The sequence below is a fragment of the Tilletiaria anomala genome (genome assembly GCF_000711695.1).
Source record: "Tilletiaria anomala UBC 951 chromosome Unknown K437scaffold_90, whole genome shotgun sequence".
In the NCBI taxonomy this organism is placed as follows: Eukaryota; Fungi; Basidiomycota; class Exobasidiomycetes; order Georgefischeriales; family Tilletiariaceae; genus Tilletiaria; species Tilletiaria anomala.
The window spans coordinates 1-19,369 of NW_013546932.1; the positions used below are offsets into that span (position 1 = coordinate 1).

Here is a 19,369-nt window from a genome sequence, read left to right on the forward strand (position 1 = left end):
GGCAAGTGATACGGGTTTCCTGCCGAAGGTGGCGACGGTAAGCCAGATAGTGGGAGAGGCAGCGGCGGCGCAGAAGGCGCTGCCTGCTGCGAGTGCAGGTGGGTATGCGTATATTGAGGCTGGTGGGGGTGGAAGTTGGAGCTAGTCGCGTGCGTTCCTTGCTGCAGGAACGAACTCGGTCTTTGCTGCGGCGGGATTGGCAAGCCGTCTCTCGGTGGCGGAGTGGGGAGAGGCCGCGAAGCCAGAGCCCCGCCTTCTCCGCCGGCGCCAATGACTGATGCCGGTTGCGAGTCAAGCCCTGATCCAGGGACACCTTGTGGAATGCTGAGGAAGGCAGAGCCCGCTGGTAGGGTAGGAGGCGCGCTCCCGCTCGGCGGAATGGGCAGCGTGAGACTACCCCCGGAAGGCGGAGTCATCGGCAAGGGCGGCGGTGGTGACTGTGACTGTGAGCCACTGCTGGCAAACCTGCCATCGCTCGAGGAAGGCTCGCGCGAGACGGGATGGCGCAAGGGCATGGAAAAGTTGGGGGAGCCAACGGCGGGAGATGAGGTGACGCTAAGCTGCGCCTTCCTGCGCGCTACACTCGCACTGCGTTCTCGTTTGCGTGCTTCCTCGTCCGCATCCCCTGGCGCACCAAAGGGGGCAATGGAATCGCTCTCTGAGATTCCGGGTGAGATGGCAGTCGCCACTGCCCCACCTGGGGCATATTTGTCTGCATCAGTCACAGATGGTGCAGATGGTGGAACACTCGGCGCACTGCTCGCTTCGTTCATGAGCTTGGCCATCTCCCGCGCGACGTAGTCATCTTCGTCCTGGTAGGGCGGCCCGCCCTTGATTGACGGCTCGGACTCTAGTCCACCCGGCGGTCCCGGTTGCGGTGTGCGACCTTCTCTGAAAGCTTTTGCAATGTCCCCTGCCTTCCACTTTGCATATTTAACCTTCTCCTCGATCTGTTATGAGCAAGTTGTCAGCTTGGAACCGTGCAAGGCTTGAAGCACCCATCCGTGAGTGGCATACCTCTGGTTTGAGGTCACCGAAAAGCTTAAGCAGCTCAAGAAAATTGCTGGCAGCGATAAACTTTTTGGCAGTATTCCTGTACACATGGAAGCGCTCATTTGCGATTAGACAAGTCAAAGCACGGTGAGTTTGGCGTTGTGAGCTGAACGCACCGAGTCGCCTTGCCCGTGCGATCTTCGTTGTCAGCGCCGACGAAGACCTTGAGCGCAAAGTTTTCCACATAAGCGTTCCCAATCGTGTCGTCCGTGATGGCGGGTTGTTGCTTTAGTGCGATTTTTCGCTGCAGTACATGCCAAAGGAGTTATGTCAGCGCAGTCTTCAGGGCCAAGTCACGACACATCGACAACGGGGACGGACCACCTCGAGCGAATCGAGCACTTTCATCAGCATTTCGGTGGACTCTTTGTCCTGCCGCTTAGCGCTGATCCCTTGCTGCGCAGCATAGAAAGTGCACCAGTATGACATGATGGGGTCCGCCTTGAGAAGCTCATTGCTGCGCTGAATGAACGGCGTCAGCGCTTTGAGCTCCGCGGGGGGTAATGGTAGCGGCTCCATCGCTGCCCCGAGTGCAAGCTGACCGCCGATACGAGGGTTACTTTGCCACCACCTTAAGTGGCTGGATTGATGCGATGCCGAATGCGTTTGGAATGTGGCCCGCTGCGAACATTTAAGCTTCAAATGCAAAAGTGATAAGAGGTATTTATGGAACGTGCTGAGGTTGCGAGTTGCGCGGCGATCTCGAACTTCGCAGCCTTCAACAGTGACACAACGCGCTCTACGAATAAAATCGGTCACGCCTTGCAAATCAATCCAAAGGTCTCATAGTCTCGTGCTGCAGACCTGCGGTTGTGTCGAGCGCAACATGACATGGATCCAACCGATGGTTGCCAGGTAGTGAAGTCCACAAGGCCCATCAGCGGTGCCACTCGAAAGTCACACCACACCACGCCACACTCTGACCTTTTCCTGATCATCGGATGATCTGTATCTGACCATGTATGCTCCATATTCAAGTTCTTGGATTACAGTCATACAAGGCAATGGCAGTCTGGTTCGAGTGTGCTTGCATGAAGATTCGCCGGTCGCAGCGACAGATGATGTAGCTCCCGTTTCGTTTTAGCGTCCCTCACGATCTTCGCGGGCTCCAAAAAGACTAGTAATGCTCGCTCATCCCGCTCAACGCGCGAGGTCAGCCTCGTGTTCCCTTATGCCTGCTTACGATATAACAGCTGCGTCATACCTCCGAATTTGCGTGCTTGATCAGCGTAGCGGATGCTACACTGGTGCTTCTTCGAAACAGTATCTCGTTTTGCAGGCGTAAACCAGTCAACCGTGCGGCATGTGGATGACTGGTTGGATGGGAAGGGGGCCTGAATGTGGTCTGATAGTGCGAAGACATAAATGTGCACACAAGCCTCGATATCGACTTGTGCCTTCAAGGCTTTCAACGGCCTTCGCACAACAAATTCCATTGAGCGCAATGTCCTCGCATGGGCCGTCCACGTCTCCGATCACGAAGGAGAAGCAACAGCGGCAGCTACAGCAATCGCCGGAGCCTGCTTGCGGTCTCAAGGTACTCGAAGCGGCCGTCTACGCAGCGAACGCCTCCTCGCAAGCGGCTGCCGAAGCGCTGGAGGACATTAGCAAGATCGACTGCACGCTGCACAACGTAAGCGATGGCATCCATAGCGTCCAACAGGGCATTCACTCCGCCCAAGCTGCTCAGGCAGAGTTGGGGAGGCGATGGGCGGACCATGAAGCGCGCCTGAGCAGGTTGGAGGAGCAGATGCAGAAGCTTTCGATGAGAAATGACGGAGATCGGATGCAGGAGAAGGACAATGTGCGCGGAGCACAGCCCGAAACGTGCTCCCGCAAAGATCAAGGAGCGCACGACTGCAAAGGCAAGCGTGATGCAGCAACTGTGCCACGCCCTCGAACTGCAGAAGCTAGCCTGGGCGATACGAAAGTGGGTCAGCCCTTGGAGAAGCGTGCCACTGCAGCGTGCTGACTTTCGTCGCGACCAATCCCAGCCGTGCACAACGCCATCAGGAAGCGTCTCTGAAGGAGCGCTGCCCGCTGTCAGACCAGCCAAAAGCTTCTGGAGGGAGCGATACGCGGTTCGACAGCGGAAAGAGGGGATTCCTGCGCCAAAGGACCTGCCAAGCGGCAGGGAGAGGCCCCGTGAACAGTATCCTGAAAGGCTGTACGATTGCTTTTGAAGGTGTCTGGATGGGAAGGAAGGGCTCGGCGACACCAGCAGGCTTGTGCCTCTTGCCATATTCAGTGCAAACTATCAATCAAAGCACGCGCTTCTGCGTCCTCTGTGTTGCATGTATTGCGCTTGAGGTCACTACTGCTCATTTATCGTCATATCCTGTTATCTCTTCCCGTTTTCGGTCCGGCACTAGGTATCCAGACAGGTGCAGGAATTCCATCATCTCAGTTGGTGTAGGTTGAGTCCGTGGCTTTCCCGCTCAGAGTACTCACGTGGGTAGGAAGTGGGGATTCTCTCCGACTGCTTCCAGCCATAGCGCTTCCTAATTGGTGGAACAGTGACGACCGCGATCGGCCCTATGCGCAAAGAGCAGAGGGTTATCAGTACTCGATAAACTAGCCTCATAAATCGACCATCAGACCACGAGGCTGGACGCGAGGAATGCGGCTTGAGATCTATTAGGCCGAAGTCCGTCAGGCAATATACTGCACTCACCGAGCGATCCGATAAGAAGCGAGAAGAAGATGACCGGTTTTTCGTGGGCGGTCCGTTGCTGAGAAGTGGGTCATAGTAGAAGATGAGAAGGGGAAGCGACAGATAAAGTCCGTCAGTCCACTTTCTGCCAACGGGAATGCTTGCCAGCGCCAGATCTATGCCAGCGCTGTTTTCTCAATTTGCAGGATTCCCCTCACGGCCGCGCGGCACTAGGAACTCACAAGGTACCGGTAGGTGTTTCGGAACGGGCTGAAGAGAGCTGCCATCTTGCTTGGCTGACGACGGAACTAGTGACAGATGTCCTCCTGCTGTTGCCTGGCCTAGCAGGTGTATTAGATGTGGGAGCAGGGTTGTAAGCTGTCCAACACGAGGCAGATGGGCTGGTTGGATGGAAGTCAATGAACGATGGGAAGCGTGCTGGAACAGCGCTGGTCACTGGGCGGCAGCCAACAGTCGTCGCTTGCCCGTGTCTCTCTCTCATCAAGCAAGAAAGAGCTGTCACAGCTGCCTTCTCGGCCGAGAGAAAGCGATTCTACGATTAATGCATGAGCCGCCGCCATTCCTGAAACATTTTTTCTTTAAACCTCGGACAATCCATTCGCCGCCACTATTGTTTGTCGTGCTAGTCGATCCTGTCTGCATGCTTGGGTGGACGTGCGTGACTAAGAGTCCTGAGGATATTCTCTGTAGTGACAGAAAGCCAGAAGCAGCACCGGCATCCTTGACCGTGGATCAAAAGCGCTACAGTGTCTGCGAGTAGCCAGCATCGTCCGCCATGCCGCGGCAGGCCATCTACGACGAGATCGAGCTGGAGGACATGTCGTACGATGCGAGCAAGGACCTCTTCCACTACCCTTGCCCGTGCGGCGACCGATTCGAGATTACGCGCCAGCAACTGAGAGATGCCGAGGACATCGCGCGCTGTCCCTCGTGCAGTCTGCTGATCAGGGTTGTTTTCGACCCAGTGAGTGACACATTCTATGATGGCGTCGGAATTGAGTTCAGTGAATCGTGTTTCTCACTCATTCCTACGGACTTGGGTTGTGCAGCTCGATTTTGAGGAAGACGATGATGCGGATCAAACGGCTGCACAGCAGGTTACCTCTGAAGGCATAGCGACCGCTGTCGCTTCAGCTGCTTGAGTCGACTGCAAACTTATGGCGCATGACCGCAACCGCCACTGGCAACCGCTCTCCGTGCACTCTTTCTCAACTGCAATATCCAGCGCTTGCCTTGCCATATTGCAGCAACCACCTCTTTGGCAACTCTTCTGATGAAGCAGCAACATCACTCGCAGATCAAAGCGCGCATGCATCCCGCGTCTCAGCTCGCCCTTCTCACCCACAGCACCTCGCAGCACGCTTTAAAGCAGGGAGGTCCGTGCAGCACCATGCCGCCCGAGATATGTGCTCAGTCAAAAAATGATGCCAGTCTCGGTACGATTGGCCCGACAGTAAGCGGGCGTACAAGTGATCTAGGGACGAATAGTCAGTCAGAAGGCCTAGACGAAACTTTGGAGCGGGCAGACTCGAGTTCGCCACTTCTCAATCTTCTCTGAACCGATCAGTTAGCTCTGTCCGCCGCGAAGAGCGGGGCCCTGAACAGTCTATATCGGATTCCTGCTGGCTGCCTGCTCGCGCATCGACACAAATGACCTAGTGTCCTGGAACGCTCGCACACCAACCACTACATCGCGCTTGCTGCAGCCCATGATTCGGAGGCTACCCAACCGCATGCTCTCGTCAGGTTGTTGACAACCTCCTTTAAAGACAGTCCGGATCTGCATCTCTGCGCGCGCACAAGCCACAGGCAACCTTTTCGCGCAGTCCTTACATACAATTCCCTTGAGTGTTTAGCGAATGTAGCGATGGGTGCTTTGGAAACTGTAAGAAAGAGTACACAGCACCACTGGTGATGCGCCTAGGTGCAAGGCGCGTCGGAATACAGATTGTCGGAGCGATTACAAAAGATATATTCCTCTGGTTTGCGGTATGCCATGACGTTGATAAAGAAGAATGAGTGTCCGTTATGAACCCCGGTCGCATGAATTAATGGGTTGTAGATGGGTGTGGGGGCGTGCATGCGATAATGGTAACGAGCAACTGGGATGGGGGCATCCTGGGGGATTCTTCTGCGAAGGTGAGAGTTGATAAGGGAAAAGCGACCCGTGCGCGTGCTCTCAGGGGTCCTACCGCACAACTGGATGGCCCGCCCGCTGCGCATCCGCCTCTGCACCTGCAGAGGGAGGCAGTAGCAGTGGCATTTGCAAACCGGCAAACACATCGCCCGCTGGGCGCTCGAGAGCGGATGCGAACGAGCGCGAGCTCGGGGGCGAGGCGGCGCCAGGAGCCCTGGGAGCGGCGGCGCCCATTTCGGGACATACTCGTGTTGACGACGGCAGTGGCTCCGGCGGATGTCCATACTGATTGCTGACGGTGTCTATGGCTGTATTCGCAAGCAAGAAGAGAAGGAAGCGGATACGGTGAGATTGGAACCACATCATTTTACTGAAGCCTGGATGGAGTACTCACGAAGTGTATATTTCGGCAACCGGCTCTGCTTTGCCTCCCATTGGCTCTGCCGGTAGCTCGGCAGATCGCGCAGCTTGCCCCCCTCTTCTAGGAGCGAAGGGCCATCTCCGCCGTCCTGTACACGTCGATTCCGCATCTCGAAAGAATCAGCAGCTGCGCGCCTCGCTTCTCCCCTCGCGTCCGGGTCGTGCCGTAGATGGTCATGCGACGGCCGCCCCTCAAGCCCGCCTGGTTCGGCAACGGTGCGACTCGCCTCGAGCCCAGGTACGAGGTACGCCATATAGCGCAGGCCAGCCATACGGCTGGCGCTGGCGGCAGGAGGCGCAGCAGTGGACGGCGTGGTGAGGATCGCTCTGCCCATGTTAGATAGAGGCCATGCAATACGCCGCCTGCCACAGCTTCTTCCACCACTCGTTGCGACAAGTCGGCCGCCACCCTCGCTGGGAAGATTCCCAAGCCCTTGCCCCTGACCGTGTGCTGATTCTGGTAGTGCTGGTCCAACGGTGGCGCCCGGGCCTGTGCCCATGTCGTAACCCCCGTGCCCGCGTCCGAAAGAGCGAGCGATGCTTCCCGCGTCGCTAATCCTGTGCAACGCTGCCGCTTCGTCCCACTTGCGCTTCTCGTCGCGCCGACGGACGCTCATGCAGATGACGAGGACGAGTAGGAGAGCGAGCACACCGCCGAGGACGCCTGCGATTCCCTTAATCGTGTTGTGCGAGTACTTCGATTGGTGGCCCCCGCCTGTCGCCGCGGATGCCGAATCCGGGTCGGCGCCGTCGGGCGATGCATCGGAGCCGAGGCGGTCGTCGGCGTCGAGGCAGATCGTGCTGTTACTCCCAAGCGCAACAACATCGCGGCGGACGTACATTGCGTAGTCCGGGCTCGTCAGGTTGTCCGGCGATGAGGTGACCTGCATGCGCAGCAGCGTCCGCGCGGGAAAATTCACGGCAGGCCACTGCCAGCCGTCCAAGATGGGAGCGGGAAGACTGACGTCGAGCCGCTGATAAAAGTCGTGGAAGTCGGCGATGAGGATGTGCACCGCCGCGTTGGGCGATACGGCAATGCCGAGATGCGCAGGTTGACACTGCACGAATCCGCCTGCGGGCATGGTGACGTTCAGCAATCCCGTGCCCGTCTTGATCTCCGTCAGCGGAGTCGCAGTGGAGTGCGGTCGATGGGTAGTTGTACGCGTGGTACCGGGGTCCTTTGGCGTCGAAGCCATGTTTCCAGGCGACGCGGGGGAACTCGAAGGATGACGCCGCAAGGAAGTCGACACGTCTGAGCCTGACCAAGTTGATGACGACGATGACATGCTGCCGGCCTGTCGAGCTCCGAGATGACGGGACGAGCCGGCGACTTCAGCATCTATCTTGCGCTTTTTGTGCAGTCTCAAGCTGTGAGTGCCCAGCATGTTATCAGATCGCACCCTCAGCGCGCGCGGATCATCGAGATGGCCCTTCATAGTGGCCATGTCAACCGACCTTTGGAGGGTAGGAGCTAGACAAGCTGAAGCCCTGCAGCGACTGGACCAAGTTCTGCGAGGCGATTTCGCAAGGAGCAGGCAGTATCAGGCCGGATGGTCGCGTCGTGATGTGCGCATGTGCGTCCCGTATCGTCGACCAGCGGCTGGAGGTCCGCAATGCCTCCCGCTTTCTTGGAATCGCCGGGTTCTCGATTATACAGTGTGCGCCCTAGTGGACGATGGAAGCTGTGCGTAGAGTATCAATTTTGAAGATTGTCCGCAGCTGGTAGCAAGCAAATACAAAAGCAGATTCCCCTCGACCCATGGGACGGTCAACTTTCAGCTGCATTGCGTGTATAATAGTTATACCTCGTAAGCTGGATGACTGTCTGATACGCAGGCACAACTGCCGTACGCCCAAACACCCCCCAAGCTGCGGGGAATCCAGTACTGTATTTCCGGTGATTGTGGCTATTCTCCTCATTTCTGGTGAAATTGCGTGCATTTCCACGCTGCGCTTGCCGGCTGTTCGGCGCGTCCATGTGGCATTCGGTGACATTTTCACCCTCCGTCACAGGCTCCTGCGGACTGGCTAGGCACATCCTACGTCGTGTTGCACATGTGTATAGTAACAGTCATCAGGAGGAATATCCAAGGGGAATCTTGGGAGGTGAGAAATTAGCAAAAGACGATCAGAGGAGAAAGATGCAGTTCCGTACTGGCACATACCTGCAACATGTGATCTGAAGTCTACGTCCAGGGCGTTGGAAACCACTCGTGTATATATGGAGTGAGCTCAGATATGCGATAGAACTCACAACTCAGCCTGATCGACCTCGAGCATGGTTTCCGACGCGACCTGCGCGTTTCCTTTAAGACCGATGGGACAACCAATGGCGACGTCGGAGACGGATCTGCAACGTTGAGACACTGTGTCCACAAACAAGGCGCGAATGTTTATGAAACCAAGGCCGAATACTCGGAGATGCATAATATGTGCATTAGCTGTCGGAAGCTAGTAGAGGATGCTCGGAATCGGAAATTCAGGATGCACTTCACTTGATAATGTGAAGGATGGCACTTCATGCCCCTGGTGTGAACGTTTTCATTCTTCCCGTAATGAGAATCGAACTGCGGGTGTGCTGGCATAACTTTGCCGTGCGTTCTGTCTTGAAATGGGCCTGTCGAACAACAGAGGAATATTAGATGGAAGCGTTCGGTCATGACAATGGGGTGTAACGCCGACATCCACACTCTCTTACGGTTGGCCACTAAGGTGTCGAACGGAGAAACACACTTGGGTACCGAGTGCGGAGCACAGCGCTAGCACAAGGAATTGATCATCGGCATCATGCCCCACGGATTGGGGTCTTAGGGGCTGCTGCGCCATGCTGCACGGTGCAATGTCTACAAATCGCCTAATGAAATGAATCACAGGCTCACCTTCTACGTCGCAAATAGCTATGCAGCGCTGAGACTTATGTCGTATTCGCCATATCAATGCATATAGAAAGGTTGATCGAACATGCTGGTATCCCCCAGGCCTAGGACCTTAAGGTATTCACTTACGAATGTCCGGATGGCTTTGGGCAAGTCCAACAAAATAATAGCTGCCCATGTCGATAGGGGCAGCGACTGATCCATCTGGCATGGCCTCGGGCGGAACAACGTAATGGATGGTGTCTTTACGACAGGCATCGCTGTAGGATGAAAATATCAACGAGGTAAGTCGAGAGAACAAGAGACGTAATGAGGACGAGGGACTCTCTCCGGCTATTCCGCCACCCCGCGTGCCAGTCGCCGACAGAAGCCGGTGCATTCTCCACATGACTGCCTACTGTATAGTATACACTACCAACCACCGATAATCGCTACCATCGACTCCAGACGTAGATAGACATGTAGTGCACACCATCCTCTCTCTTGTGTTTACCCCGCTATCTCCCGCACACACCAAATCCAGCACCCAGGTTGACTTGCCATTCGTTCAACGCACAGAACTGTGATTGATCCGATCAAAATGTCTGGCGCACAAGCAAGAGTATCGCAGCTGAAGAACCAGCTCGGCGTCTTTGGCAGCGGTGTCGGACGTGAGTCGATCCCGTCTTTTCGTACTACGATTGACTTAACCCTTTTGTTTTGAGGAGGCTCACTAAAACTGGCCTCGTGCGCTTCATTCCATTCTGCCCTGCAGCTGGTCAGCTGCTCAAGGGCGAAGTTACGATCATCACAGGCGCCGGCAATGGCATCGGCAAGATGGCCGCCATCATCGCCGGCGCGCACGGCGCCCATGTAGTCGTACGTTTAATCGCTTTCGTGAGAGTACCGCAAAGCTAACTCTGATATTTTGTTTCGTTCGCTCCGTCGAAACCCCCAGGTCAGCGATCTAGACCCTCAAAAAACGCAAGAGACGGTCGATACGATCAAGAACAACGGCGGCAGCGCAATCGGCGTCCCTGGAGATGTGACCGCGAAAGACTTTGGCGAGACGGTCGTCAAGGCAACGATTGACGCATATGGCAAGATCAACCACATAGTGAATAACGCAGGATTCACCGCCGACAAGATGCTGCACACAATGAGCGACGATATCTGGAACTTGATTCTCGACGTGCACTGCACGGCGCCTTTCCGCATCGTCCGCGCTGCAGCGCCGCACCTGCGCCTCAAGGACCCAGAAAAGCACGAGAACAGGTGCATCATCAACATCAGTAGCACCTCCGGTATTCACGGCAATGCGGGGCAGATCAACTACAGCGCCGCCAAGGCTGCTGTCACCGGCATGACCAAGACGCGAGTCTGTGCTGGCGGCCTTGCATGACCAGTTGGTCAGAGAGTAACAGCCGCTGACGTCTTTTGGTGACATAGAATCTGCAAGGAGCTCGGGCCTTTCAACGTCAGATGCAACTGCATCGCATACGGTAGCATTGGTACGTGGCGAGAACAATGGTAGCTAAATGCCGTCAGCCCAAAGACCCTGACTCTACACGCCTCCAACAGACACCCGCCTCACCCAGGCAAAGGAAGACGGAGCGTCCATCACCGTCATTGGGCAAAAGATTGCGCTTGGCAGTGAGTACATCTGAACATTGTTCTGCGCCCTTTATGCTCTTTCGGTGACTGACCTCCTGTTTTTCTTGGTTTGTTTCGCTTCGCTTGGATTCGCTTCGCCCCACCTCACCTGTAGTTCCCGCGTCGATGCGTGCCAACCCGCAGGCAAACAACGACGTACCGCTGCGCCGCCAGGGGAACGCGGAGGAAGCGGCCGCTGCGATCGTCATGCTCCTCAGCCCACTGTCCAGCTACATTAGCGGACACACGCTCGAGGTCACTGGCGGCAGGGGCATCTGAGCCAAGGCCAGGGCACTGAGCAGGCAGGTATTATCCCTTGTATATTAGGTCGCTGTAAATCGAAAGGCAATGGGTAAAAAGTGAAGATTACGCTACAGTATCCAGCCGTGACTAGCTCTCCGTTTTCTTCGACGGTACTGGTGGGGGCCCCATTACCCGTGAAGCGGAAGCAGAGGCGGATGAGGCGGCACCGGAAGCAGAAGCGGACAAGCCCGGGATCTTGCTGCCTGTGCCCGCGTTGGGCAGCATGGAAAACGCGCCTTCTTTAAACCACTTTGCGTTGGCCTCGTCTACCTTGGTTTTGTTCCTAGATGGGTCGACCAGCTCAATGCCCTGCACGGGTGTGAACGAGAGCGAGGATGCGGTGCCGGATGTTGCGCTGTCGAGCGCCGAAGCTGCGGACAGTGATGACGAAGTCGGCCCGCGCAGCGCCGCGAGACGATTGATATTTCGCTTGGACATCTTGGCTCGTGACTTGCTGTCCGCGACCTGCGCGCGTACGCGCCCCGTGGACGCGCTGTTGATCATACCCATGCCGAGTATATCGTCGAACGCACCGGCCTCCTCCTCCGCTTTACCAAACTCGACGCGGTTCTGCATCTTGCGCAGCTCGGTCATGCCGTACTTTTCCTTCATCTTGCGCGCCGCGCGCCCGCCGCGGCGCTGCTTACGCCCGCCCTCCTGTGGCCGCGGGAGCGCCTTGATCATTTTGCTCGGAGGTGGCTCCTGCAGCTTCTCCAGCTTGCGCTCAAGCTCGTCGTACAATTTGCGCCCGTAACTGCCGTCGCGCATGCTCTTTGCGCCATCCATGCGCGCGGCCAGGACGGCTTTCGCGCTGACCATGCGCTGGGCCTGCCGCCGGTACTCCTCTGGCGTGCTCTCGACCAAATCGGACTGCGCGATGAAGCCGTTGTGCCGGCCGGAGAAGGCGGTGGAGAGGCCCGTGGCGGCTGTCGCGCTGCGCTTCGGCGCGCCGAGCAGGCCGATGTTGCTTGCAGGGATCTTTCCGAGCGCCGTCAGTCCGCCGGCAACACCGAGCAGCTTGGTGGCCACACGTGTGCCGACGACGGCAGAGAGGTTCGGAGCGATGAGTGTCATGCGCGACTCGACGTAGGTGAGGATCTTTCTGCGCGCTGCTTCGAGGTCAAAGACGACCTGGCATGCCTCCTCGACCCTCTCCCATGCTTTAGGCTCTAGCGGCCGGCCGTTTGTCGTGGATGCAGTCATGCTGATAACGACGATCGTTCCGTGCGGGAGGATGCCTTCCAGGTTGGCTTTGGACATGTCTTCGGTGTTGCCCAGAGCCTGTACAGCCTGCACGAACTCCCACGGGTTGAGGATGAGCGTCTCCAGCTCCGGAAAGCGGGGTGCATAGTGATCGCGGATAAACTTGTGTGCCATCATGATCTCGTTGTCGAGTTCTACTGCAAGGTTGTTTGCCCGGACAATCAGGCTGTACTCGGGTGTCTCCTCCAGCACGCCTTCGAAATCTGGCGTGTCTAAGGTGCCGAATTGGTGGATCTGAGACAGAGTATCTTGTAGCCGGCTGCTCCGCAGCGCCTTGCAGACGGCGTGTACGCTATTGATGCTGGTCGGCCCTAGATCTAGCTGCTCGATCTCGTCGTGGTCCATCTCTTCCGCAGCTTTGACCGCATTCTTGGAGTTGGAGTTCGTCCCCTTGCCGCTTCCGTCGAGCACCCCGCCGTTCCCCTCACCATCCTCCTCATCCGTCCCTGCATCTCCCTCGAGTGCCTCGAGGTCATCCAGGTCTGCATCTTCCACCGCCTTGCGCTTGCAAAGTGCTATGGTGGAAGAAGAAGAGGAGGCACTGGCCACTTCGCCGCTGGAGCCATCCACACCAGCATACTGCGCATCCTCCTCGGACCCGAGGTCTGCAAGTAGTTCGTCCGCCAGGTCTGCCATACTGCGAGCGCTCTTCCGGCGCCTGGCAGCGACGACAGGCAGCACCACCTAGCAGCGTTGTGCGAGATTAGGATGGAAACGTAATTGCGAAGTTGATGATGCAAAGTGCGAATACATGTAGGACTGGTCTTGGACTTTTGGAGAAATGAGCTTTGTGTGCTCAAAATCTCAAAAAGAGGCCTGTGCGCCGTTCCGCCCCAAAAGCTAGATTCAACAATGGCCCCATCACCACAAGCCGCCTGGTAGCTCTAGAAGGTTTGCTTTTGGATGATACGATGATACAGTGCGCACAACGTAGCGCCCATGCGCCGATTCCAGAACGTATTCTCCTGCCCTGCTTATGCTCAGGCTAAGCCTGCGACGCCGACCGAGTCGGGCTTGAGCCCGAGGCCGTTCTGCTGTTGCACGTGCATCAGGTTCTCTTCAGCTGTGACGGGTGCCACGGAGTCGCTCTGCGCGTCCGCGTGTGTGCGCATACGCTTCTCCTCGAAGCTACCCATTCCCCTGAGCCCCCAGCGTGCGAGCATCATCTTGTCCTCGTCCCATCCGCTCGTGGGCGTCGTGAGCATCTTGTGGCCGGTGAAGATGGCGTTGGCGCCGGCGAGGAAGGCGAAGGCCTGCTCGGACTCGCTGAACAGATGCCTCCCGGCCGCGAGGCGGATGATCGACGTGGGCAGCACCAAACGTGCTGTCGCGATCGTGCGCAACATCGTGCGGAAGTCGACGGGCTGCAAGGGAAAGTGATGGGGTTAGGTGCTGCGCGAATGGCATGAGGACTAAGCAAAGCGTCTCACCTTGTTGTCCTCCATAGGCGTGCCTGGGATCGCAACGAGGGCATTCACCTATGAAAAAAAAAGGTCAGCGACTGAGGGTTCGGATGAATGCAGCGTGCAGGCAAAGCCCGACCAGACACACCGGGAATGACTCTGGGTGCTCGGGCAGCCTGGACATCTCCCAGATCAAGCCGACGCGGTCCTCTTCCTGCTCTCCGAGGCCGAGGATGCCGCCGGAGCAGACAGATATGCCGGCATCGCGGACGTTGGCGAGGGTGCCGATACGGTCGTCGTAGGAGCGGGTCGTGACAACCTTGCCATAGTACTCTCTGCTAGTGTCGAGGTTGTGGTTGTACGCGGTAAGGCCGGCGGCCTTGAGTTGCTTGGCCTGCTCGGGGGTGAGCATTCCGAGCGTCGTGCAGACCTCCATGCCCATACCGCGGATCTCGGAGACCATTTGAAGGATGCGTCCAAAGCCACGCTTGCGCCCACCAACCTCGCGCCAGGCGGCACCCATGCAGAAACGCGTGCTGCCGTTCTCCTTCGCCTTGCGCGCCTCAGCGAGGACTTGGTCGAGGTCGCTAAGCTTGGAAGGCGTTGAGGGCGTTGTATAGCGCGACGACTGGGAGCAGTAACCACAGTCCTCGGAGCAGCCGCCCTCCTTGATGTTCATCAGGGTGCACAGCTGCACGGAGCCGGCCGGGTGGTGCTGCCGGTGCACGCTCGACGCGCGGAAGACGAGTTCGAGCAGTGGCGCGTTGTAGATTTCCGCCACCTGCTCGCGTGTCCAGTCGTGACGGCTGACTCCATCGGCGACAGCAGTAGCAGGAGGGGAAGGACGCGCGGGAGCTGCGGGCTGATAAGCGGCATCCGCAGCCGAGCTGTCGTAAGTTGCCTGTGAGACGCCCTCCAACGCTGCAGGAACGGCGCGTGCCCGGCATTGGCTGTAAGAGAGAGACCTTCGGTGCGAGGCGACGGATGGACCTGCACCCGCAACTTCGCCTGCGCCTGTGGCCGTGCTTCCAGTGGTGGTGCTGGCGAGCAAGGCGAGCCGGCTGCCGGCTGCGGTGCGACCGACGCAGTTCGCAACAATGCTTCGAAGGGCCATTTTTATTATTATTATTCCCCCGCCTTGTACCCTGGTTTCCGAGCGAGCTTTATTATGCACGCAAGCGGGCAGGCAGGTGTCGGCTTCGAAGAAAGGTAGTAAAGCGATAGGAGCAATGGCTGCGGTAATGGTAGTGGTTGCGATAGTTGTAGTGGTCGTAGTAGTACATGCTTCAAAGTAGCAGGCCAGGTCGTGTGGCGGAGGCACTGGAACAGTTACACACGATTCTTCTCATTCATTCTTTACTATTATTTCTTTTTTATTTCTTGGGGGTTGGGAATGTGTTGGCCCCAGCGAGAATCGTTGCACATTCTGGGGGGGAGAGACACCGAGTTCAACGTGGGGCATATCTCAGATTCCTTGCTCCAGCAGCAGCAGAACATCGCCGCCCGGCCGCTGTCTGGAAAAGGATGAGAGAGGTGAGTCTGCACCTCTGTGCACCCCCGTCATCGGGAAGAGCAGATGCGGCGTGACGCGATGAACTACACAGGGGTCACCGCCTCTATTGCGCGAGGGAGCTCCCCGTTTGCTCCGACGCTACTCCACTCCATTGGATGGAGCAAGTCCAAGAGAAAGTCGGGCATTGCACTCGATGCTCGCTCATGTCTGGGCGGTCCGGTCCCTGCACATTTTGACCATCCTACCGCGCCTTTTCATGTTGTTTGCGATCTGATCCACCATGCTGTAGCCATGCAGCCAGCCAGCCTGTTCGTTCTGCTTCTGCTTTCGGTGTAACAAGGGGATGGGTGATCTCCGCCAAAGATGGAGACATGCAGTACAGAGAGCGCGCGGGACACATGCTGACGCGTTCACGCACCTTCCCACGAACAGGCAGGCACGAGAGGAGGGGGAGCAAAGAACGGGGCTGACCAGCGGCCATGACTCTGCCAAGAGCGTGATTTAACCCCCTTTAACGCCTCGGCACGGAAACAAGATCAAGGCGCCAGGCCGACGCGCCGCCGTCACCATGCTGCTCAGCACCTTGGTGATCGCCGCCTGCGCATGTGCAGAAGCAACGCGCGCTGCAGCAGCCGCCCTCTCCTCCTCCACCGCATCCGTGTACCCGCTAGACCTGCACGGCAAGTTCCCATCCGCCGAGACGATCGCCGCGAATGCAAGCCAAGGCCTCGACGCGACAGCACTCGGCAGCACCAGCAGCAGCAACCTCATATCTAATCACACGCGCTTTCTCCCGCGTGACCGCACGGTCCTGGCGTACGTCACGCCGTGGAACCAGCCGCAGGGGCGCGAGAACACCGAGCACTACCGCGGCAAGCTTGATATTGTGGCGCCAGCCTGGTACACTGTGCACGTCGTGCCGGAAACCGAGCAGGCGCAGCACGCCGCGTTCGAATCCACCGGCGCCACCGGCGGCGAGTATGACGTCCGCGGCGGCATCCCGAGCGATGAGGATCGCGCCTGGGTACACAGGCTTCGCGCGCCGGCGCGTGCCTCCTCTCCCGTGCCCGGAGCAGCGGACGTCAAGCTGCCGCCGCTGCTCGTTACGCCGCGCTTCCAGCTCGAAGCATGGACCGAGCGCGACTTTCAGGCGTTGCGCAGCGATCCCCTGCGCTGGATCTCGCTGATCGGCCAGATCATGATGAAGATGAAGGACGGACCGTTCGACGGTGCCGTCTTCGAGAGCGCTGCCAGCTGGGCTCTCCCTGAGTTCATCGAGCATCTCGGCAAGAGCTTCGCCTCCAACAATCTTACCCTCACCGTCGTCTATCCGCCGCTGCGCACCGACGGCGCAGCCGGCAATGCGAACGTCACTCGCACCGCCGAGCTGCTCGCGCAGGCCATCCACACCGCAGCGCAAAAGGTGCAGTACGTACAGATCATGACGTACGACCACACGGGCCCCACCGGCCGCATGCTCGACATGGACAAGCTTGGCCTCGCGGACGAGAACCCGCTTCGCCAGGACGCGGAGGCGAGCCGTATGCGCACGTACGGCCCCAATCTGCCACTGGAGTTTCTCCAAAGCAACATCGACCTGTTGGCTAAGTTATCCCTCGATGATGGGCCGCTGCCAGGCGTCGGGTCCGGATGGAAAGATCTCAATGGAGCAGCAGCCGACAACTTTAACGCGTCTGCGCCGTCGTTTGCTTCCAAATTCCTCATGGGCGTGCCCTGCTACGGCTACAGCTACTCGCTTATCTTCCTCAACTCCAAGACCGCCGATGGGATCCCGCGCGTACCGACGGCGTCGCCGCCAAGAGCGCGCGCGCACCTGCCCGAGGCACAGGCCAAGGCGCGCGAGCAAGGTCTGCGCAAGGAGGCGGGCAAGTTTGCTCTGTTGCGCAGGGCCGGCAGCGCGCTCAAGCACGCCGACCTGCATGCGCTGATGCTTGCCTCGCGCCCGCTCATCTACCTCGACGACGACAGCGCCGAGATGCGCTTCGACTACATCAGCGCCAACGGCGATGACTCCAAGATCAACGACGGCCGCCGCGAGGGCATCTTCAATCGCGCCTTTATGCCCAGCGCCTACACGATGATCAGGCGCAGGGAGATCATCGAACAGGGCGACGTTGGCGCCGCTCTGTGGGACATCGGCCAGGCGGGACCGTGGCTACTGCACGCGTTGTAATATTAAATTTTATGTGTCATAAAGCATGGGAAAGCAGTTCTTTTTTTCCATCCATCGGCACTCGCGATGTTGAAGCAGCACAGCGATCCGATGGTTGGGACTTCGGTAATGCGCGTTGTACGATACGATGTTGCAAGCGTGATGCGCGAGCAAAATTGCATCAGAACTCGTTGTACAGAAGTTTGGCAAACGCCAGAGTCCCTCACAGCAGCGAATCGACACGTGATCCAAACGCAAACAGGCTCGGATCAAATTAAACTTTCATGAATTGCGGTGGCAAGCTTTAACAAACAAAGGACATGCGTGCAACTTAAAAGCTTGGGACGGAAGACTGATAAAAAGGCACCCTGATCAGGCTGAAGTAGCACCGTAGCTGAGTGTGCGGGGAGACGCCGAGAAAGCTGCTCTCGTGATGCCCCGTGGTCCTTTAGCAATTGCAGTTGGTCCCGCATTTGCAAGGGTTGCTGCGGTTGGAAAGAGTGAACGGTCAGACGGGGGAAAGAACTTTGTAGAACAAAAGGGCCGGTAGATGACGCAGCACTCACCATGTGCACGAGCTCGGCTTGGTCGTGCCCTTGTCGCAAGTGCAGTCCTTGCACTCGCCGTTGCAGGAGCAGCTGCGTGTCGAGTCGTTCGCGCATGGGCACTAAGAGGAGTGCCGAATGAGACAGTGATCGGACGGCAAGGGAGAGAAGGAATCAGTCAGCGCAAGTGTGAAGCAGGGGTGGCGGTGCCCGCGATAAGGGAGCCAGGCGGCAACACTCACAGCCATTGTGATTTGATCTGCTCAAAGAATGTGCGGGTTTGCGATGGAGTGTTGTTTGACAAAGGAAAGGCGAGCTGCGGATCTGATGTTCGGCGAATGGGAGATGGGTTAGATGTCAAACGACATCAACCATGCTCTATATATACCATCGCTGGGGCGCGTGCGGTGCGAGGAGCGCTTACAGTGCACGTCGCCCATCGGGCCCCTGGCCCTGCGCCGGGACTTGTGGAGCCTGGCAAAGGAGCAGTGAGCGCATTTCGCCTGTACCTTTTATGAGTCTCAGCGGTATGGGGCACTGCAGCACTCTGCATTTGCGCTGTTTCCAGGCAGCGGCTACAGGGCGGAAAGCGTAGATGGGGTGAGGGGCAAAAATCACGCAGCAAAAACCGCGCAATGTATAAGCCTTGCAATGAGTGCCAACCTTTTTGTGCCCAGCGTGGGCGTGGCCGACATGCATCCACAGCACGAGTAAAGGGCACATTGGAGCATTCCAATAATGGGCGGTACTTGGAGCTTGCATGTCAACTTGTGCAGAAGGAATCCATTCGATTAGGTGGCAATTATAGTTTGGCACACCCCCGAGAAGGTGTTACTGGCTCTATGTATGTTCACGTCTGTGCTACAGACTCTATCGGTGTAAATGGAAATGTTCAAGAGAGGATGCTGCTGCTGCTGCTGATGATGATGATGATGATGATGATGATGATGATGATGATGATGGGGCAGCGCAGCCGGTGACCTGGGGGATTCCGTGAAGAGCACCTATTGCCGTATTGCAGCGAATGTGCGTAAGTCGTCCGACGTCCTTCGCTATCGAGCGATGGGCTGGAGCGGAATTGCGCATGTACAGGGGGGGAGTATTGTTGCCACCTGCAGCGTTTGCATCCTCGGCGCGAGCGCCGTTGTCACGCGCTCCGTTGGCATTCACGGGCGTTCTCCGCTGCACGCCCCTCCCCATCCTTCTCGAGTTTCTTGCGAAAACACAGCGCCAGCTCCGCGTCCCGGCCCTGGCCGACGAGCTGCTTGTTGTGTAGGGAGAGGCAGCACGCCTAGTTCATAAAGTACTTTGCGTTCCCACCAGCGAGTCTCAGGCGCTTCGGCATAGATCAGGTCCATTTCCTCCAGTCCACGACGA

At 57.6% G+C, this 19,369-nt stretch overlaps 9 protein-coding genes across 9 annotated transcripts; 4 read left to right on the forward strand and 5 right to left on the reverse strand.

Moving 5' to 3' along the window:
* Positions 1–842: 842 nt before the first annotated feature.
* On the reverse strand, positions 843–1,984 carry K437DRAFT_238800 (DUF605-domain-containing protein; the record flags this gene model as incomplete). Its single annotated transcript, XM_013385951.1, has 4 exons — positions 1,375–1,984; positions 1,170–1,297; positions 1,018–1,093; positions 843–950 (listed from the first exon to the last, which is right to left on the reverse strand). Coding segments are annotated over exons 1-4 (510 nt in total), but the record flags the coding sequence as incomplete, so codon positions are not given.
* An 83-nt stretch (positions 1,985–2,067) lies between these two features.
* K437DRAFT_258608 (uncharacterized protein) lies at positions 2,068–3,427 on the forward strand. The gene is made up of 2 exons (XM_013385952.1): positions 2,068–2,983; positions 3,048–3,427. Exons 1-2 carry the CDS (start codon positions 2,498–2,500, stop codon positions 3,234–3,236), a joined length of 675 nt encoding a protein of 224 aa, XP_013241406.1. The 5' UTR covers positions 2,068–2,497; the 3' UTR covers positions 3,237–3,427.
* Positions 3,375–3,993, reverse strand: K437DRAFT_227319 (uncharacterized protein; the record flags this gene model as incomplete). Its single annotated transcript, XM_013385953.1, has 4 exons — positions 3,375–3,421; positions 3,505–3,588; positions 3,728–3,785; positions 3,949–3,993. The coding sequence occupies 4 exons, from the start codon at positions 3,991–3,993 to the stop codon at positions 3,375–3,377; spliced, it is 234 nt and encodes a 77-aa protein (XP_013241407.1).
* A 509-nt stretch (positions 3,994–4,502) lies between these two features.
* K437DRAFT_269952 (zf-CSL-domain-containing protein) lies at positions 4,503–4,869 on the forward strand (the record flags this gene model as incomplete). The annotated part of the gene is made up of 2 exons (XM_013385954.1): positions 4,503–4,691; positions 4,777–4,869. The coding sequence occupies 2 exons, from the start codon at positions 4,503–4,505 to the stop codon at positions 4,867–4,869; spliced, it is 282 nt and encodes a 93-aa protein (XP_013241408.1).
* Positions 4,870–5,714: 845 nt separating this feature from the next.
* K437DRAFT_188063 (uncharacterized protein) lies at positions 5,715–7,839 on the reverse strand. The gene is made up of 2 exons (XM_013385955.1): positions 6,259–7,839; positions 5,715–6,172 (listed from the first exon to the last, which is right to left on the reverse strand). Exons 1-2 carry the CDS (start codon positions 7,727–7,729, stop codon positions 5,916–5,918), a joined length of 1,728 nt encoding a protein of 575 aa, XP_013241409.1. The 5' UTR covers positions 7,730–7,839; the 3' UTR covers positions 5,715–5,915.
* Positions 7,840–9,601: 1,762 nt separating this feature from the next.
* K437DRAFT_291506 (NAD(P)-binding protein) lies at positions 9,602–11,146 on the forward strand. The gene is made up of 6 exons (XM_013385956.1): positions 9,602–9,810; positions 9,915–10,018; positions 10,098–10,513; positions 10,589–10,650; positions 10,721–10,792; positions 10,908–11,146. Exons 1-6 carry the CDS (start codon positions 9,741–9,743, stop codon positions 11,069–11,071), a joined length of 888 nt encoding a protein of 295 aa, XP_013241410.1. The 5' UTR covers positions 9,602–9,740; the 3' UTR covers positions 11,072–11,146.
* K437DRAFT_258612 (Nop domain-containing protein) lies at positions 11,120–13,048 on the reverse strand. The gene has a single exon (XM_013385957.1). It carries the CDS (start codon positions 12,992–12,994, stop codon positions 11,183–11,185), a length of 1,812 nt encoding a protein of 603 aa, XP_013241411.1. The 5' UTR covers positions 12,995–13,048; the 3' UTR covers positions 11,120–11,182.
* A 188-nt stretch (positions 13,049–13,236) lies between these two features.
* K437DRAFT_275693 (biotin synthase) lies at positions 13,237–14,998 on the reverse strand. Its single transcript, XM_013385958.1, has 3 exons — positions 13,910–14,998; positions 13,789–13,836; positions 13,237–13,722 (listed from the first exon to the last, which is right to left on the reverse strand). The coding sequence occupies exons 1-3, from the start codon at positions 14,873–14,875 to the stop codon at positions 13,339–13,341; spliced, it is 1,398 nt and encodes a 465-aa protein (XP_013241412.1). The 5' UTR covers positions 14,876–14,998; the 3' UTR covers positions 13,237–13,338.
* An 844-nt stretch (positions 14,999–15,842) lies between these two features.
* On the forward strand, positions 15,843–17,468 carry K437DRAFT_264262 (glycoside hydrolase family 18 protein; the record flags this gene model as incomplete). The annotated part of the gene is made up of 1 exon (XM_013385959.1): positions 15,843–17,468. One exon carries the CDS (start codon positions 15,843–15,845, stop codon positions 17,466–17,468), a length of 1,626 nt encoding a protein of 541 aa, XP_013241413.1.
* Between the last annotated feature and the right edge of the window lie 1,901 nt (positions 17,469–19,369).

Bases quoted from the DNA above. Each gene is read 5' to 3' on its own strand.
- K437DRAFT_258608 (XM_013385952.1), top strand. From the start codon at position 2,498: ATGTCCTCGCATGGGCCGTCCACGTCTCCGATCACGAAGGAGAAGCAA. The intron at 2,984-3,047 runs GTGGGTCAGCCC...GACCAATCCCAG, and splicing joins CTAGCCTGGGCGATACGAAA to CCGTGCACAACGCCATCAGG.
- K437DRAFT_188063 (XM_013385955.1), bottom strand. From the start codon at position 7,729: ATGGCCACTATGAAGGGCCATCTCGATGATCCGCGCGCGCTGAGGGTG. The intron at 6,173-6,258 runs GTGAGTACTCCA...TTGCGAATACAG, and splicing joins GTTGCCGAAATATACACTTC to CCATAGACACCGTCAGCAAT.
- K437DRAFT_291506 (XM_013385956.1), top strand. From the start codon at position 9,741: ATGTCTGGCGCACAAGCAAGAGTATCGCAGCTGAAGAACCAGCTCGGC. The intron at 10,019-10,097 runs GTACGTTTAATC...CGAAACCCCCAG, and splicing joins CGCACGGCGCCCATGTAGTC to GTCAGCGATCTAGACCCTCA. The intron at 10,514-10,588 runs GCGAGTCTGTGC...TTGGTGACATAG, and splicing joins GTCACCGGCATGACCAAGAC to AATCTGCAAGGAGCTCGGGC.
- K437DRAFT_258612 (XM_013385957.1), bottom strand. From the start codon at position 12,994: ATGGCAGACCTGGCGGACGAACTACTTGCAGACCTCGGGTCCGAGGAG.
- K437DRAFT_275693 (XM_013385958.1), bottom strand. From the start codon at position 14,875: ATGGCCCTTCGAAGCATTGTTGCGAACTGCGTCGGTCGCACCGCAGCC. The intron at 13,837-13,909 runs GTGTGTCTGGTC...TTTTTTTCATAG, and splicing joins AGCACCCAGAGTCATTCCCG to GTGAATGCCCTCGTTGCGAT. The intron at 13,723-13,788 runs GTGAGACGCTTT...TTTCCCTTGCAG, and splicing joins CGCCTATGGAGGACAACAAG to CCCGTCGACTTCCGCACGAT.